General features: G+C 38.0%; 1 protein-coding gene across 1 annotated transcript; it reads right to left on the bottom strand.

Moving 5' to 3' along the window:
- Positions 1-794: 794 nt before the first annotated feature.
- On the bottom strand, positions 795-18,762 carry LOC139711207 (mRNA export factor GLE1-like). The gene is made up of 16 exons (XM_071623126.1): positions 18,652-18,762; positions 15,135-15,307; positions 14,381-14,477; positions 12,055-12,264; positions 11,128-11,195; positions 9,653-9,822; positions 8,341-8,454; positions 7,622-7,747; positions 6,605-6,723; positions 4,969-5,178; positions 4,454-4,644; positions 3,749-3,872; positions 3,103-3,207; positions 2,346-2,428; positions 1,652-1,715; positions 795-900 (listed from the first exon to the last, which is right to left on the bottom strand). Exons 1-16 carry the CDS (start codon positions 18,739-18,741, stop codon positions 832-834), a joined length of 2,013 nt encoding a protein of 670 aa, XP_071479227.1. The 5' UTR covers positions 18,742-18,762; the 3' UTR covers positions 795-831.

The following is an 18,762-nucleotide window of genomic DNA, read 5'->3' as shown; positions in this document are numbered from 1 at the left end:
ATGTTGCGGCCTCAATTCTAACTTTGTTGTAACTGGAATTTCATTATAACTATGTTCGTTATAACAGGATTGCACTGTATTATAACAGACAATGAATGATTGATTCAAATGTAGCAGAACAAACTGAAACGCAATACTCCCTGCATCACTTTTTGGCAGACGCATAAAATTGTTATGTGAATGTCATCACTGTAAACAGAAGAGAGTACATGTAGTGTAAAAGTGGATATTTTGCACGACTTATTTTTCGCGCTCGGCGGTTAAGAAAAGTTTCGCATGTTTTTAATACCGTGGAATCAAGACATTAACTGCTGGAACAGTATGGCAAGCAAAAATATTTGTGTGCTTTTATTTTTGCGCTAGCTTGTGATTGCACAAAAAGTGCAAAAATTTCCACTTTTACAGTACTTCAGTTCTCGAGAATAAGCCCAAAATATAGGGAAGTGAGACTGAGTGTCGCGTTTCAGCTTGACTCGGTACAATGACTATACTATACAATGTACACTGTTATCTAGTGTGGAAAGGAGTTATGTCTGTACCGTGGCCATTCTTCCTTCTGCTGATTAAACTGATGAAGACTCTTTATAGAGGAGCTTAATTATGTTGAAGTTCCTTCAGTATTAATTCCTGAGCACATGATTTAACTTAACCTGTACAGAGCATTATATTTCTTGATTTACTACAGAGGATATCTACATCTACTAAAATCACAGTGTACTTCTCACACATTTCCACAGGACTTCAAAGTAAAATAAATGTCCAATACACTGTTGAAGACATGGTTCACAAAATGTGCAGTGAGTAGGCATAGCCATTCAGAGTAAATTGTGATCAACTCCTCCAGAAATCTGCTGTAAGAAAACCCTTTGGCGGAGGAACTCGCTGTGTGCGCAGACAGTCCTGTGTGTTGGAAAAGTAGAAGGAATAAGGAGGGTTAGACTTGGTAACACATGTCGTGTCTACTGTACACGCTCCAACACAAAACATTTCAGTTTGGATTAATATGACAGATATCCAACTGCAGTGCTGTGGGTGATTTGGACTCAAACAACCAAAGCTGTTTGAGACTGATATGACAAAGCTCCACACTCTATGTGCTGTTCATTTGAATATGCAATTCTAAAGGGCAGTCGGTACATTCAACGAGACAGAATTTGTGCAGGATATGTTCTTGCAATAATAGAGTAATCATCAACTGACAGGCACTCTTCAGGTCAATTATGAAGTCACAATATTCAGAAACAAAGTGGCATTTGGGAGAAAAGTGTTTGTTCATCTAATACATCATCAGGCAGCTAACTGTCTTGGTTGATGTGTCTCGTAATGTTTAAAAAACTTGACATGAATGTGTGTATTCTTCAATCCTCCTACTTAAAACATACAGTCTTGCAAACCCTTTCATGTGAAAATAGCCCTTATTAGAAATTCTTTTTCAAAAGAAAATCTGAGAAAAGAGACATTTTCTATCATTCCTAGAATTAATCTGGAGATTTAGACGATATTGGACACTGCTAGTCTGATCTCAAATCTCTACATCACATGGAAAAGCACCATCACTCTAAAAAAAACAACAACAACAAAATATACATATATATATTCTTATCTTGTTTGGCATTTTTAAAGAAAAATTTTGGAGACAAAATCAACACACCTCTAGAAATCCTTGTAGTCTTGTTACAGGACCACCGGAACCTTGTGGTGTGACAGCTTGGATTCTGGGAAAGAAAAAACAAGACGTATAGACGTACAAACAGTCATGATAATCTAAGGCAATCATATAAGAGTGTACAAAAATGCACTTATGCCTTGATGTTTGTTTGTTTGGGTTTTTTTTTTTATTCTACACATTCAATTCATAAGATAGAAAAGAACAAAAAGCATTTGACTGTTACTCTACAATCACAAGATATATTTAAATTTTGATGATCTGTACACTTCTACAAAAAGAAATCAATTCAAGTTGAGACTGAATTGCCAAACTTGTCAACACCACTGCACAAAATATATGTTTGAAGATTTTAATTACTGTTTGTGCTCTGCCAGTTTTTCCTTGCACTATCTGCAGAGAAAAGACAACTACAATTGTAAAATGTACATCAACCCTGGGGAAAAATTGACCAAAAAACAAAACAAAAACAAACACAAAACAAAAGAAGTCAAATGAAAATCATACTTGGTGCTATTCCCATCTATTGAGCTCCAAGTGCTATATCTAGTGTGTATTCTTTGCTTTTCTATTTCCTGCCTACAAGCAAGCCTGTGTTACACAGTAGGTACCAAGGGCTGAAGATATTGTATTCTCTGGTTTGTTTAAGAAAATGACCAAATGATTCTGTGTATTTTACCTTGGAAAGTAATGTCTGTACAGGGTCTGTAAAAGTTTGAAGAACTGTTTCCCATAGGTATCTGCCATTGCATGGCTACATACCTACAAGAAAGAGAATCAAAAGGAAACAATGCAGAAAAATTATAATTGTTCTTTAACTTTTCACACGACTCTATAACACTGCACAAACACCCATATTGTGCTTATCTATACTTTATATAATTGAGACAGAATAATAACTGTTAATTTGCCAATTTATCCTTTATTTCACCAAATAAACAAGATGCCAGTAAAATATCTGTGGCTGACAGATGAGATATTCTCCACGATACAGATGACCTCAACTAATTAATACACCCACACACACACACACACACACACATAAAAAGCTAGCATTTCAATTTCTTGGCTCTCACAAAATCCACAAAATTAAAATGCATGTACACATTTATGGTTTTACAGTCATAGCAAGTACCATTACATGTCAAATGTTTTTCAGCAACAAAAAGCATATAACATACTATCCCCCATTTGCAAAATTTCTTATGTTGTAAGTCTTTGATCAAAATATATTTCACAGTTCTGTTTCTTCCTCATAATCAAGTCATTCAGAACAAATTTGTTGTTTAGCAGTAAAACTTTGGGCCAAGTGAAAATCAACTGTACTGGGGGATACATGTGAGATTACCACTATTGGCTCTCTGCATTGTTTTCACAAACACTGGGGCAGTACTGGACTATTGGAGAAGGGTAAAAACATGGATGCCATAGCTAACCTCCAGGAAATCAAAGAGTGTTGTGGCTGTGATATCAGGCTGAGGGTCAAGGTTCATGACCCTTGAGAGAAACATCCAACCTCTGTCCAGCCCGTGAGGGTGTGCCTGTATAACGAGACAAACGATCCATTTTAGAACCCTTGTACAGCAAGATACATTAATACACACTTTTGCCTTTTCTACATTTGACTATACAAAGCAAAATCATTTTATCTACAGGTCTGCATGATCTTAAAATCCACTTGAAACTTTGGTTTTATCATTAACAGCCACTCAAGACGCAGTTGCAGTGTGCAACACATCCACTTTAACACAACTAGGTACACAATAAACTTGTCTGTATGCTGACCTTAATTCTTTTATTTTTAGCACTCGTCACACCATTATCACTCTATCATTTCATAAGAACCACTGAACATTTCAACTTGTGTACTTCAGCAATGACAATAGCACTGTTCTAAGATACAATATGTACTACAACCCAAAATGTATGAATTGAAAGCGACATGCTAGCTTCTGTTGGTTTCAGAAAAGAGAAAGAATACTACAGAAATCCCAATGCCTTTTCTGTTAACTTACAATGTTTAATGACAGTGAGCACATTCCCTGTCATTTCTATGCCATAGGCCCTACTGTTCTAATTTACCTTTCCTCGTACAGGAGGTGAGACAATCACAGCAGCAAACAGTCTTGTGTAGCCAGACATTCGCTTCAGATATTTATCTTGCTTCTCAATTTGACCATCACTGTCATATGTATATCCAAGACATCTGGGCATATCAGAAGAAAAAAGAGAAATACAATGTAAGCGTCTTGATGTTGTGGTAATATACTCAAGACACAAGGCAGCTTTGAAAACAAAAACAGACACACATTTATATGCACAAAGTTTACAAATAATAATAATAATACATTCAATATAGTGCCTTTCCTCCCTTTAAGATCCCCACGATCTTTACTTAGCAAAATTTATTTGTACCTTGCATTGTGCCATCATGTGAATGCTGACTTTGTTAAAGAGCAGAATGTCATACTTTTGTCAAAAAGGATACACAACTGCCACCAATGTGTGGTGATTCTTGGTGCTAGTGAATAAAGGTCCCGCGAGAGATGGCCATTATCTCTACAACATTTTATGAACTATCCGCAATATGCAACATGTTTGGATTTTCAGCACTTCAAAGGACATGTGAGTGCATAATATACATTTTTGTTTTTATGTTGCCTTCTAGCATTCTTGTATTCCTCTCCAAGAATTATCCAACCACCAGCATGGCAATACCTCTAAAGCTGTACCCATAGCAGGCTGTCTGATGATTTATCGGGCCATAAGATGAGATGTCAGACTTACTTGTAGTAATCTTCCAAACTCTGTTCTTCCTTCTTGGGGATGTGGTACGGAAGAAGGAAAGGACATCGCTGGTAGAAGTGATAGAGGACTAGATCTCCAAAGTCTGGGATCTCCTGCCACAAGGCCAGAATGATGGCAGCGAAGGGAAAGGCAAACTCATGGTTGGAAGAGATCTGTTCATCTCCTTGTTTCTAGACATGGGAGAGAGGAAAGAATGTATGCAACTATCAGGCAAGGAAGAATTGAAAACAGCAGTGACAGTTGTTGTTTTTCACAAAGCTATCATTATAATACATTCTCTTGAAAGAGGGATTCTCCTATATAGACAGTTCAAAACATTTCCAGTCACAGCACATTTAAAGGGAGCTCAACATCTATTAGAAGATGCTCTGTATTGTATTCTGTAGGTGATGCTGCAAGGCTAAGCCAGCAGACCATCTGCTATTCCACTGTAATTTATAGGAGAAAGAATTTAATGTGTCAACAATGGGTACAGAGACTCTGTGGTGTCATACCACAAGTTTTTTAGCAGCAAGATCCTTGCAGTATGTGATGCCAGCAGGCTTAGTGGCCAAGACTCGCCGTGTGCCCATCTCAACCTCTCTCCCTGACAGCAGGGCCCGTAGTTTGCCCAACTTGTCCAAGAGATGACTGGCTGACTGGACAGACACTGCATTGATTGGTGTGTTCACTGCCTTCTGAAGGTCAAAGCGATACTTCTTCAACTACAAGAGTGAAAAGCAGACAAAGAAAGATGTTTTCAGAACAAATTGTGCAAAAGCTGAAAAGCTGTGTTCAATCACTGACCATAATTAATAATAGAGACAGCATCGAAAAATGACTCAATGGGATAATGTAGTCAAATACATTGGTTATGTAACAATCAGTATCAAAATTTGGAAGCATTTTCTGTGCTATACTCGTAAATATCAAAAGGCTAATGATTCCAGCCATTAAAGGGAACGCAAACCCAAAGAGCAATGTGGATTGAGTTAAAGCATTAACATTAAAGGACAAGTTCACCTTCATAAACATAAGGATTGAGAAAATGCAACAATATTAGTAGAACACATCAGTGAAAGTTTGAGGAAAATTGGACAATCGATGCAAAAGTTATGAATTTTTTAAATTTTTGTGTTGGAACCGCTGGATGAGGAGACTACTACAGCTTGTGAGTCATATGCGTACAACAGTATAAAGAAAATGTAAAAGAAAATTCAACATATTTTCACTTTTTTCGCATAATAAAAGAGCACTTGACTTGCCTCTTTCTAAAGGCAGGGGGAATAATATTACCCATAACATTTGTCGGTAACGAGTCCGGGGAATGTGCACTTTTTTTCAAAAGATGGAATTTTGTGAAATTCTCTTTATATTTTCCTTATATTGTTGTACGCACGTGACATCTAAGTTATTCATACACTGCAGTAGTCTTCTCATCCAGCGGGTACTGCACAAAAACTTCAAAAATTCATAACTTTTGAACGGATTGTCTGATTTTCCTCAAACTTTCAATGATGTGTTCTACTAATATTGCTACATTCTTTCAATCCTTATGTTTGTGAAGGTGAACTTGTCCTTTAATAGAACACATCAGTGAAAGTTTGAGGAAAATCGGACAATCTATGCAGAAGTTATGAATTTTTAAAGTTTTGGTGTTGGAACCGCTGGATGAGGAGACTACTAGAGGTTATGACGTATGAGTGGGCAACAATATAAAGAAAATATAAAAGGAATTCCACAAAAAATCACTTTTGATAGCAAAATGAAAGAGTACTTGACTAACCGCTTTCAGAAAACGGGGGGAATAAGTGCTACCCCTAACATATGTCAGTATCAAGTTGATGAAATGTGTAATTTTCATGAAAAATGAATTTGTATTGAATTCCCTTTATATTTTCTTCATGTTGTAGTCCTCTCATACGTCATAACCTCTAGTAATCTCCTTACCCAGCAGTTCCAACACCAAAACTTTAAAAATTCATAACTTTTGCATCGATTGCCCGATTTTCCTCAAACTTTCACTGATGTGTTCTACTAATGTTACTGCTTTCACTCAATCCACATTGCTCTTTGGGTTTACGTTCCCTTTAACACACGTACATACATGCATTGAAGACATACAAATGTCTGTCACCATTTTCTACTTACATCTTTGTCTGTGGTACTGGTGAGACCCTTGAAGACTTCCTCCAGTGCTTTATGCCGTTCATCCAGACTGGTGTACTCTGCTAGTGCCTCAGGACTGACACTTGATGCAAGAGAAACACCTAAGTAAATAATGTGACACTCTTTTAGTCAATATAGAATCTGCAAAGTGATTTGATTTACAGGTATAATCGACACTTACAATCAAAACTTAAGACTTCCACATATGATTAGATAAACAATAAGCCATAGACATCCATCCAATAAAATTAAATAATTGGTTTGCTAGAAGCAGAGAATGTCATTGGTTAGACATGAAATGAAAGTCATTTATCATGTCTCTCCACTCTCTGATGATGTTCAAAGTGGGTTCCTGGTCTGTGTTTCAATAATGAAAACAAAGCGATTGTACAATATTTCCATTGGTATTCACTATTGTTATGACATGTATAAATTTGCTTGCCCTTCAGCAGATTCTTACAGAATCTTGTATGCACAAATTGTATTTTTCTTTTAATTACATCTTAAAATTATAATTTGCCCATTTGTCCCACTCCCCTATAGTTGATTTTGGTATGTCTGGGTCCCTTTCTTTTGGATATTCTTTCCCTTGTCCTTATTCATTGCAAATCTGTTTTGTTTTTGTTTTTTTAATGTGATTCGCAATCCATGATATAATGACGTACAGCTTCAACATTGTAAATTTGTTCCTGGGATCAGCCTCGAAAGGTTAATGGCCTACTGCTGATTTCCACCACCATTTACTCAAATTGTTATGTCAATCTTCATCACACACATTTTAATTATGACTATGTACTTTTACCTGAAATAATTTTGGTTTGTATATGTATATTTTGTTTGATTGTCTCACTGTATGTTTTTTAACTGAATTTGTGGAAATAAACTTGAATTGCATTGAAAACCAAGGATTGCGGTCCGGGAAAACCAAGGTAAATGTTTTGCTGCTAAGAAAGACAAACTTTGCTGAATGCAATGCATACTTACCCCTGGCTTCATTACTTGTGGTTGCTTGGTTAGACGCCTGACTCTCTTCCACTTTCTTGGCCTTTTCCTTCTCGGCCTGCTCTTTCTCCTTCTCCTTCTCTTTACGAGTGACTTCCTCTTGGAAATTTTTCTCTGCTTCAGCTGATAGGTAAGGGAGATATTATTGTTGTTATAACACACATTGTATATCTCTCTTTCTATCTAACTATCTATTCATCTGTCTTTCCATCTTTTATCTATCTATTTATCTTCTATATATCTATCCATCTTTTCATCTTTCTATTTTGCTATCTATTTTTATTCATCCATCCATCTTCTATCAATGTATCTATCAACTAGACAATCATTTAGAGTAACCTTTAAACCACTTTTATCAAAATCATACTACAATGTCTTTTTCAAAGACATGGATTCAAAATGATCACATCTGTTCCTCTTTCTCCTTTCTTCTTTTTTTTTTCATTCATATCCATTAATGTGATATCTAAATCTTTTCTGTGTGTCCTACAGTGTATTAACATTGTGTCTGTGACATCTGGGTCCTATTTCACATAAAATGTTAGGATAGCAACTCTTGCTGGAAAATGATAACAATTTCTTGAAGCAATAGCCAATCAGGAAACAGGATCCTTGTTAATTCAAACTGACTCTTGCCATTCCAGCAAGATTTGCTATCAAAGTCAGTTTTTGTGAAATGAGATTATGATGTAAACTATGAGACACTAAGCACTAACCAACAGCCTTGATGGCCTCTTCTTGTTTCTGTCTCAAACTTTCCAATACTTCCCGCATGGTCTTTCCCAAGTCTCTACTCATCTCAGACTGTCCAGCTTCCTCCACAAGGCTCCCTACAGAAAAATCAAATACAGAAACCTCAATACAGTCAATGATCTAGGATCATATCAATAGACTGTGTGTCATTACTGACCTACAGTATCACTTTGGTGAAGCATAGCATTCTCAGTCAGGTTACAAGATTTACACAAGTCATGTGATTTTCAATGCACATGCACTTCCTGAAATCATGTTGTTTTATTTTTGAAAAGGTATGAAAGATATATTAGAACCACGAAATACAGTATACACCGAATATTTTGCGAGGTTTTTATTTTTGCGAATTTTGTGAGTCAGGTGCTATTCGCGAAATTAAAAACACATGAAAATATTGACTCTGATCCCGATGCGGATGTGACGTACGCGTGTACACTTCTCTGTTCAGTACAGGACTCCACGATTGCGAATTTAACCACTCCCGAAATCGTCGGGAATTCCCGATTCGGGAAAATTTAGACTCACGGAGTATATGGTGTATACAGTATACAGCAATTTTGTAGATTTGTTTCCACTAACACCTGACCTGCTCTTCATTAGATTCATATTTAGATACACATGTAATAACATGGTCGCTAACTAGGTTCCGTTATTCCTTAACCTCAATTTATTACTCCTTAGATGGATAAGATTTCAGTACAGCCGTCAGGCACTCTCAGCTGTTTATGGAAGATCTTGCATTCAAATCATTTATTGTCAAAGGGTACAAATGGGAAATTTGGTACAGGTAGGTGCATCTGATTTAGAGTGCAAAGTCATGCTGTAAAATCTGTCATTTGGAACTTTTCTACTAATCCTGTGAGAGCTATTTATCAAAATGTTTTGATCGACCATGTGACCTGCTGTGTAACACAGGTAGCCATAGACCAGCACTTCTCAAAATCACGTCATGGTTCTAATGACCGTCTTCTCTTGATTTTCAGCAGACAACACGCTAAGATATTACAATGACTAAGGGAGTAAGATTAGCAAACTTTAACAATGTCTTTGTAATCCCTCAAATCATATGTACTTCTGTCTTAGTGTTAGCGGTGTATTTTAAACATGGCTTGCTTCAATAAGAAGTAAAAAAAAACAAACAAACAAACAAACAATAAAAAAAAAAAAAACACATACCCAAAATAAACAAAACTCCTGTTTGCTATGTACCAACTCAATAAAAACAAAGCCAATTACAAATTAATCTATTCATAAAAGGATGTTAGTCTTACTCACCAGCCTTGGCACTCAGTGTCTGGACACTCTTGCCAATGTTAGTAGACTCTTTTGACAGGTGTTCTTTGTGTGGGCAAGAAATTAATAACTGCATAATTCTCCGAGCTGTTTCATCCACTTGATTCTTGACAGCGGTCAGGCTGCGTAGAAAGTCTTGCCTCTCCTTCTCCCTAGAAATCAAGGTTTAATAGATACAATTTATTCCTCAATTCTTCTTTTTTTTTGGGGGGGGGGTCAATATTCAATTAAGAATATTGATAAAAATTACTACTTGCTGTAAAGAGATATATATACAAATTCAGTGCTCAAGCACATACAATTCTCTTCATCATTATATTCCTACTTGCAAACTCAGAGGAAATGCTTATGCATTCTAACTAACAGGAATGAATACAAGTACTTGGTATCACCTGACAAACCTCTCAAATATCTGCTGGTTTTGGAGACTTTTTATTGACGACATTACTAACGAAGTCTGCAGTGGGCAGCATATTATTACTGGGCTCATTCTAGCATGTGCGCTTCATTGAACTACAGTTCACCTATATTATTCTGTAGTGTGATCATTTTCAATTGCTAGTATAACAAGCAGCACACTGTATTGTTGTGCAATCACAATCTTGCCTGCTCAGATATAAAATAAAAGATTACAAGAACAGACTCACACACTAAATTGTCTAAGATATCATGTTCCTGCTTGTCAAATGTCCTAAATGAGGGTTCAGCCTATAAAAGGATAATATAGACTCACAGAACTGGCTGGTGAATTATACAGTACCATCCACATGTATTTTGTGTTAGGTTAACACTAGTTAATAAAGTCATTGGAGAGATTTGGTATTCCACACAGTGGTCAAGAGCTTGCTAGAATGTGAAATATGACTTGCCACTCTAAGCCCTCTTAAATTCAGAAATATCAGTTGATATAGCACCTAACATGCCCCAGTTCACAATCTGTTCAATTCCTGTGAACAGAACACGTCATTAGCATAATCTGCTTTATACGAAGACTGTTTTTATTTCATCTTCTTTTGTGAGCACAAGTTTGCCATTTCATCTATATAACCCCATCCCCTATTTTGAGGTTGCCATCTACAAATTATGTATGCCACATGGGTATTACATCTAAAAAAACTGTTACTTTTCATAATGAAATTTATACATACTGAAATGTAAATGAATGGCTTGAAAATGTATCCACAGAACATATTTTTAGTAAAGCAGAAGATGTGTTACTGCAAAAAAGAGTAATGAAAGAGTAGCCAGGGTTAAAGATGAATCTTCTATCTTTTCATAATACAAGATATACAGGGATATACCAAGCAAACATTGTGTACTACTAGTATTCATCCAGTAATTAACAGTGTTCCCAATTGACAAAGGTTACAGAACTCTGTTTAACTTTTCCTCATCACTGGCCATGGTTTACATACTATGTTGAATTAAGGATGGCTTGTGATGTCAGCTTTACTTACCGTTTTTTCCTAACCATCTCATCAGCCTCTCTCTGAAGCACTGCAGCTTTCATTTTGGCATCTAGTCTCTGTCAGGATACAATGATATCACATCAGATCAATCCCAGCTCCCACAGAATAGACACATAGAATCTAGGGGCTCCAAGATATACAGCATATGGCATTTTTATTATTTTTTTTTTTTGGTGGTATCTCAAGAGGTACATGTACAAGGGTAATGACTACCACTTACAAAGAATTGTAACTCCCTGAAATACAAAGGTCCTACTCAATTTTGGCAACTTTCCCCGTACGCCTTTTGAAGCAATGAAGATTTCCATGTCTCATCAAAACATGACTTCCCACGTTTGTTTGATCACATTTTTTTTTTCAAACAACAACAGAAAAACTTTAATTGCATAACTATGTACAGATTTGTGTACATCTATGCTACCATATATTACTGGGATTATAAACCATCAGGAAGCACATCACCACATCACATTCCAACTCTACTACATACAGACAATATTTTTGACTGATTATTGTCAGTTCATAAAAATGTTTATTTCGTGATACAATACCATTAGAAGCCTATAATTACTTGCTCAAACATACAGGAATTAGAAACTTTCTCCAAAAAAAGGGCTACATAAAACATATTTGCAGCTTTGGAGTAGCAATGAATCACCAATGAAAAATGTATTCAAAATGAATTTTAAATGTTTTCCACTCTTGCTGAGCTGCTGGATTGCAATATCCTTGAAATAAACTTTACAAATACAGGGAGGAGGGGGCAGTGTGAATGAACCAATTTCATACCCTGTCACAAAACCACAGCTAGATATATAGATCTATGACAATAAGATGTCAAAAACACACTGTCACAAAGGGCAGGGTTATACTGTAGAATGTAGTCTTCAAAGCAGTCCCTAAAACCAATCCCACCTTGAGGTGTAGTCTGTGTCTCTCCTGTTGATGTTGCAACCTCTTCTCTCTCTTTTCATCCATCTCTCGTTGAGTCTGTCTCATCATCTGAACCAGAGCTTGCTGCTTTAGCTCCCTCTGTTGGGCAAGGAGGGTCACATTCTGCTCAGCTTGTTCCTGAACCTGCCGGGAGTGCTCCTGTAGCTGCCACTGTCTCTCTCTAACACGCTCCTTGAAGATGAAACAAAGCAGTCTGCTGCTATATCATGCTATACTACGCAAATATTTCTACTACAAGCTACAACAAACTTCAGAGAATGAATGTTGCTATTGAATATTGTTCATAATATCATAGATTATTTCATTCACTGTGTGGCAATAAACTATCTTGCAGCTATGTCAGCCTACTATCGTATGTGATTCTGTCCTGTGTTTTATATACAATGTAACCTGTTATCATTTTTCTTTGAAGATATAAACTTTGATGACTTGGGAGAGAGAGAAAAAAAAACAGGTAATGATATCTTGGGTAGAAATAATTCTATGCTTCCCAAATTTGAAGAAAGTCACAAATTTGAACTTTAGGCAGACTCAAAAGACAAATATCTCTACTTTCTCATACATGTATTATTGTTAAATGTGAGATATTTATGGATAATGGGGAATGGACCCTCTCTATTTGTGTCTAGGATATCAAAAAAATAAAAATAAATGTCACAGATATTAAAATCAATAAAAGCCTATCTTTACACATATGACCCGCTACAACAAAATGATACTAAAGTCGGGCGACGTCAATTATTTGAAAATTGCATGACATAATTTCCTTATCTTTCTGCTTTAAATTGATATATAACACATCTTATAAAAATAATCGGCTGCGGAGGTATCAATGTTTAAAAGAGAGCATGTCGAGACAACTGGGAAATCATTGTTTCGAGAAAAGCCCCCTAAAAGTTTTCCTTGCGACGCAATCGCGATCAAGGGACACGCAAGTCAGTTTTCACCTCCGGACAATAGAAGGCAAGCCCTAGCAACTCCCGAATTGCTCATTCAAGCACAGCGTCGGCGGTCTCCTCACCGACCAATCAGTGACCAGGATGCCAGGAGAAGCGGCTGGGCATAGCGCACCCCGCCTGCACGCACTAGTCGACTGGGCAGTGTGTGAGCTTCACGCTTCGATTAGCGGCAAGCAGCAAACTGATCAATGAGATCACTCTGGTCGTTGTTAGGGGCGGAGCCTATCTGTGGCGCTCAATCCAAATTTTTGAACCAGTTTCTGCTTCGTTGAAACGCAAAAAAACATGGCCCAGAAAAACGCTATTTTTTAGTCTTTCCTTTCACCATTTTGCTTCAAAATTTCGACAGATGATAGAAGATATGTCAGACTACAATGATATGTCAAAATCAGAAAATCGTAAGTTTTGACCAAATTTGATGCTCTGACTTCAAACTCGATTTTCACGTCTTCGACCGTGCGCGACTTTAGGACCCTTTTGTTGTAGCGGGTCACATATGACAGAAAGCAACTGTAAACCAAAGAGAACAAGTACATTTATTCCTCCACGATTCTCAGACAGAGATGTGTGCTAAGATGTTTCCCCTTTCAAAAGCATGTAAACATGGTAAACACAAGAATTGAAGAGTTTGCATCATTTTAAGTGTTTCAAACTTTTTACAGAAATTACTCATCATAAAGAAACAAAACATTTTCAACACATGGCACATCTGGCTCATGAACAAAGCACAGGGACTTACAGTACAAACTACAATGTACATGTATGTCAAGGGTTTGCATACCTCATGGCAAACCTTTGGGTCTGACAAAACAATGGCAAAATGATGAAGGATTCAGAAAAAAAAGAAAGAAAGATGGCAAGAACTAATCTCAGAATTTACTAACTGACTATTAAACAAACTACAAATGAGTACGTCATTCATACGTCAGCATGTCTGTCACTTCTCACACTGGTCTTCCAAGATACACATTATGCTTATAATAGTTTGTTACAAAGAACATTTGTTTAGTGAAATATACATCTAGATCACTGAATTTACAGAGGAACTTCACATGAGAAAGGTAGCAATGTTGCCTAGAGAGAGCGCTGATAAATCTAAGTTCTGTCTGTGTAATACATCATTGGCATTTACTTTAAAACAATAAATGTACAAAATGTACGATGGCTGAAACAAAAAGAATATTAAAAGTATCCAATTCACACTCAGAAGAGAAGTTTATCTATAGGAGGACTAGGAAATGATCTACATACAGTGTAAGCACTATTTAAGCTTATGCATGGGACTTATAAATCTGACTGAAAAGAGGTAAATATTGGGTAAATCTCACCTTGACAAGGTCTTCCCACTCCTGTTCACACTGAAGCAGAGCTCTGTCCACATAGCTGCTTTGGTTTGTTTGATGCTGACCAGTGCTTTCTATTGTCCTAATTGGAACAGAACCATCATCACACTTTGTGTCATCATACATGGTTTACAGCCATTGTGTACTGTACTTATTCATTGTACACGGTCACGTAGATATCAAACTGGAATTAAATGGTTTGTTATTATGTCTCTAGTCTGTAATATAAGTTGCATCTTTGACAAATTTCTAAAATCATGAAGGCTCAGCAAAATATCATTTATCAGTGTGCACTGGATGTACAGTATCAAACTGACTGATCCCAGTAGCATTCAAAGGACAATGGTATAAAGTCCTTTTTTCAAGGCATAATAAGAATCATAACTATGGAAATCTTATCACTGTTCCTCTTCAAAGATCACACTGTTAAAACAACACAAGGCTTCTGGAACATACATGTGTATTTGGAAATTCAATCAAGAACATTCAAGACATAAATGTCTAGTTCTTAATGAGACCTGAAAACAGCTTGAGCCTTAATTTAACACATGTCCCTCTCTTACTGCCCTCTGAGTCTAAGATGGCATTTGCTCAAAATTGAGAGTGATTGCATAAAGGAGGCTACTAACACAAAGGCCAAAATACACATCAAATGCCTGGTATCCTACAAATGGGTATAAAATGCTGACATTGACAAAGAGAAATGTGGCTTGGACAGGGAGGAGTGTGAGAGACGTACCCTTTGGCATAGGAGTGATCTGATGTGGCTGAGGAGTTTCTTTCTGCCCGCTCTGTGTCTGCTTGATTTGTCTCTTCATCTACATCTTGCTGTGAGAAATTTAGCCTATTGAAAGTCGCTGCCAACAAGTCCAAAGAAATTTGTGGTGGTGAAGAACAGTACTCTATCACTTCCTGTGAATAAAAATGTAAAGGAGGTTGTTGCTTGTAACATCACCTGCAATATTATAAACTTGTTTTTTAACATAGAGCACTCAGCACATGATTGAAGCATCAATCACATATCTCTCTGTCTGAACGATAATTGATGAAACTTTAATCAAATTACTCTCACAGTGTACAGTATGCATTCTTCTTCAACTAGGAATCCATTCTGCTTTCAGTGAGTTAATATCTATTATTAGCCATGCATCATAATGTGCATGGTTACTGTCATCTGATGTATGCTGTCATGCAGTCTCTCAGATCCTATATCATATATATCAATTACTTGCACTGAATGTAATACAATGCACCTTGTACCTCTCCTCTGTGACTGGTGTACCAAAGAGGTTTACTAGAATCTTCAAGTTTGAAGGATGCAAACTCATCAAAACTGGTAGAATATGAAGAAAGCACGTAAAAGAACTACATGTACATAAATGTAGTCTGTAGAACCCACTTTACTTCTCATAAAGAGCAGGATGAAATTTCATTGAAGTGGTCAAACACACACACACACACTCACACACAGACACACTGACACACATCCCACACACACAAAAGTAGGAGATATTTGTAAGAATCTTCTCAAGGATTGAAGTAGATCGGCCTGCATTCTGTAAAATCCACACTGTACTGACCATACTCACTGTCCATAGCATACAGTGCAGTGTAGCCAGACATCAATAAAGCCAACATGTACCAACAAGAATGCCAAGATCATATTCATACATTATCACAGATTTATTTCTGTTGCACTCACTTTTAACATATAATTAGTATCATGATTATCACATTACTACGTGTATACATGCATCAGCCGGCCCAGCCTGTGGTGGCCAAATTACTGTTGTCCGTTACAAATTAACAGGTTTACAACTAGACTGTACAAACACTACATGAGATAGCTGTTAAAGGTTTACTTGTTCTCTTTGTTATCAAGGATCAGGTTTTACATGCGATGCATGCGAAATATGTTCATTTCAGTTGTATGAAGAAACTCTTTCAGCCAGAGAATAGTGAATCTTGAATTAGCCTTTGTGCTGACACTGTCGAGGTAACATCAGCTAAATGCCTTCAAGTCCAAGTCTCTATGGAAAAGATGACAATGATCACTGAGGGTAAAACCCGCAGCATTCGGTCATTTAAGCTTTTCTGCAATTTTTTCAAACTAAAATAACATCATATCTACAGCAATGTATGTGAAATACATATATATCAAATTTCTTTAATCTCAATTTTCATTTTGTTAAATATCTCATATAATTTCACAAAATCCCCAAATATGTCACCTTGAAAATTCCCTAGAATACAGTCACCGCGACCAGTATTCGGTCACACGATATGCGCGTTCAAATTCATTGCGTGTTCAAGGCAGGTGAAAAATGCGCCGGGCACCCTGCACTACCTTGTTGGCGCAAAATTGCATCAGCGACATTGCGGCGCCCGTTGGTGACCGAACACTGGGGATCAGCACTTTCATTAAACCCTTGTACATTGAGACACTGTATCGGCACATACGGAAATGTTGTTTTTCTTTTGCGCTTTTGAGGATATCATCACACTCCAAGCTTGCGATAAGTAAAAATTCCTGCAAGAGAACGGCATATTTCTCGATTTTTAGCGCTTTTTCGGCGGCCCGTACGCTTAAAACTGGGCTTAATTCGCACGCGCTTTTGGAAAGTCGCGCCGATTCTGCACTTTTGATGGTGAAATTTGGGATTTTTGATGGATTTTTGGAGGGGGCTACGCTAAGGGAGTTTCCTGTTGTGAATTATGAATATGAGTGTACGTGTGCAGGTATGTGAATTGATGTGATTTGCGTGTGTTGTGACAGTAGAACTTACTAGCTGGTAGTGGTGCAGTGAAAAGTGAACGAATACAGGTACCGGTGATCGAATACTACTGGTACTCTTACCCAGACTCAATTTGACTGGCATTATGCTGGGGCCGTGTGTGCTGCCGTGCAGGCAACTTGAACAGAAACAGAATCAGTTGCAGATATTACAACCAGAATTTAAAATAGATTGTACCGGGTATATAGAATTAATAAATTTATTTCTTTTAACACTCTTAGATCTCATCCAGATTCCACAAATTTACCATTCCGTGGACACAGCACATTGACTCCCGACCGATCATATTCATAGGTAATTTCAGGAAATGCTATAGACTATAGGAGTAGGCTAAATATACTTATCATCGTTCGTTTTAAAGACAGCCGATCGCCATCCCTAATCAGTCCGGAAAACCCGCTCATGAGGACTGCCCCGCATCATGAGGACCGCCCCCACGCCTCATGAGGCCCGGGGGGGAATGCCTCATGAGGCCCCCTATTCACTTCTATTCATCTCACATCTGACGTATAAATTGTCGCAACTTTGCACGGTGATTTTTTTGTTACACACACAGTGGACATGTGTGTCTAACAACAAATCACCGTGCAAAGTTGCGACAATTTGTACGTCAGATGTGAGATGAATAGAAGTGAATAGGGGGCCTCATGAGGCCTTCCCCCCCCCCCCCCCCCCCCCCCCCCGGGTCTCATGAGGCATGGGGGCGGTCCTCATGAGGCGGGCCAGTCCTCGTACGCGGGAGCGGTCCTCATGTAATGGTACGTAAACTCCGAACGACCGAAGTTTGTGCATGCAATTGCGCAATGCCAGACTTGTTGCTATATCCATAAACGTGTGGGACAATGCTGCCACTGCACTGAGACACGTGTGTGTGTGTGTGTGTGCATGTGTGTGTACGCATCATACACAAACATTGTCACCGCGAGCTGCGGTGATTGGAGGAGAGAGGCCAGAAGACGCGTGTGTGTGTGTGTATACGCATCATACACAAATATTGTCACCGTGAGCTGCGGTGATTGGAGGAGAGAGAGGCCAGAAGCCACGTGGCTCTTTTGGCCTCTCTTCATGCGCATGCGCACTGAGAGTGTGCGTCCATTCGGAAGCCTCCCGTGGCTCGCTCGGACAGCCATTTTGGGTTAGGAGATTAGCACAGAGAGCTCTCTTCTACGTAGCCCACAGAACTCTAGCGTTTTGTTCGCTGACCCATTGAGCCAGCGCTATTCTCATTCGGGGTCACTACATTTGATACAGAATGGGGGAGGCAGCGTGTTGCGTTCGTCTCCGTGCCGCACAAACCACTCGCCACGACTGAGTGCCTTTAATAAACTTACAGACGGTCGATGACAATATGGCAATTGTGCACAGTATTTTGTTGTAGTCACACCGAACTCTAGCTATGGGACTGAAGTAAACAACTTTAACAAGTTAGCACAGAGGATTATCTTATGATTGGCCCCTCACCTCAATGCGACCATCCTCCAGCCAGTGTTTGTCATAAATGAGGCCTCCTTTCTTCGTCAATCGAAGAGCATCTAAGGTTGGAGAACTCATGGTTGAAAACTAAAGGATAAA

The sequence above is a fragment of the Diadema antillarum genome, unplaced genomic scaffold (genome assembly GCF_040938485.1).
Source record: "Diadema antillarum isolate AM-2024a unplaced genomic scaffold, OU_Dant_1.0 seq00001626_RagTag, whole genome shotgun sequence".
NCBI classification, from domain to species: domain Eukaryota; kingdom Metazoa; phylum Echinodermata; class Echinoidea; order Diadematoida; family Diadematidae; genus Diadema; species Diadema antillarum.
This window is presented reverse-complemented; position numbering and strand designations above follow the sequence as displayed.

Excerpts from the sequence above, each read along its gene's own strand:
- LOC139711207 (XM_071623126.1), bottom strand. The coding sequence starts at position 18,741 with ATGAGTTCTCCAACCTTAGATGCTCTTCGATTGACGAAGAAAGGAGGC. Across the intron at positions 11,196-12,054 it reads GACACAGACTACACCTCAAG|AGACTAGATGCCAAAATGAA; the intron begins GTGGGATTGGTT and ends GTATCCTGACAG. Across the intron at positions 901-1,651 it reads GACTACAAGGATTTCTAGAG|GACTGTCTGCGCACACAGCG; the intron begins GTGTGTTGATTT and ends TCCAACACACAG.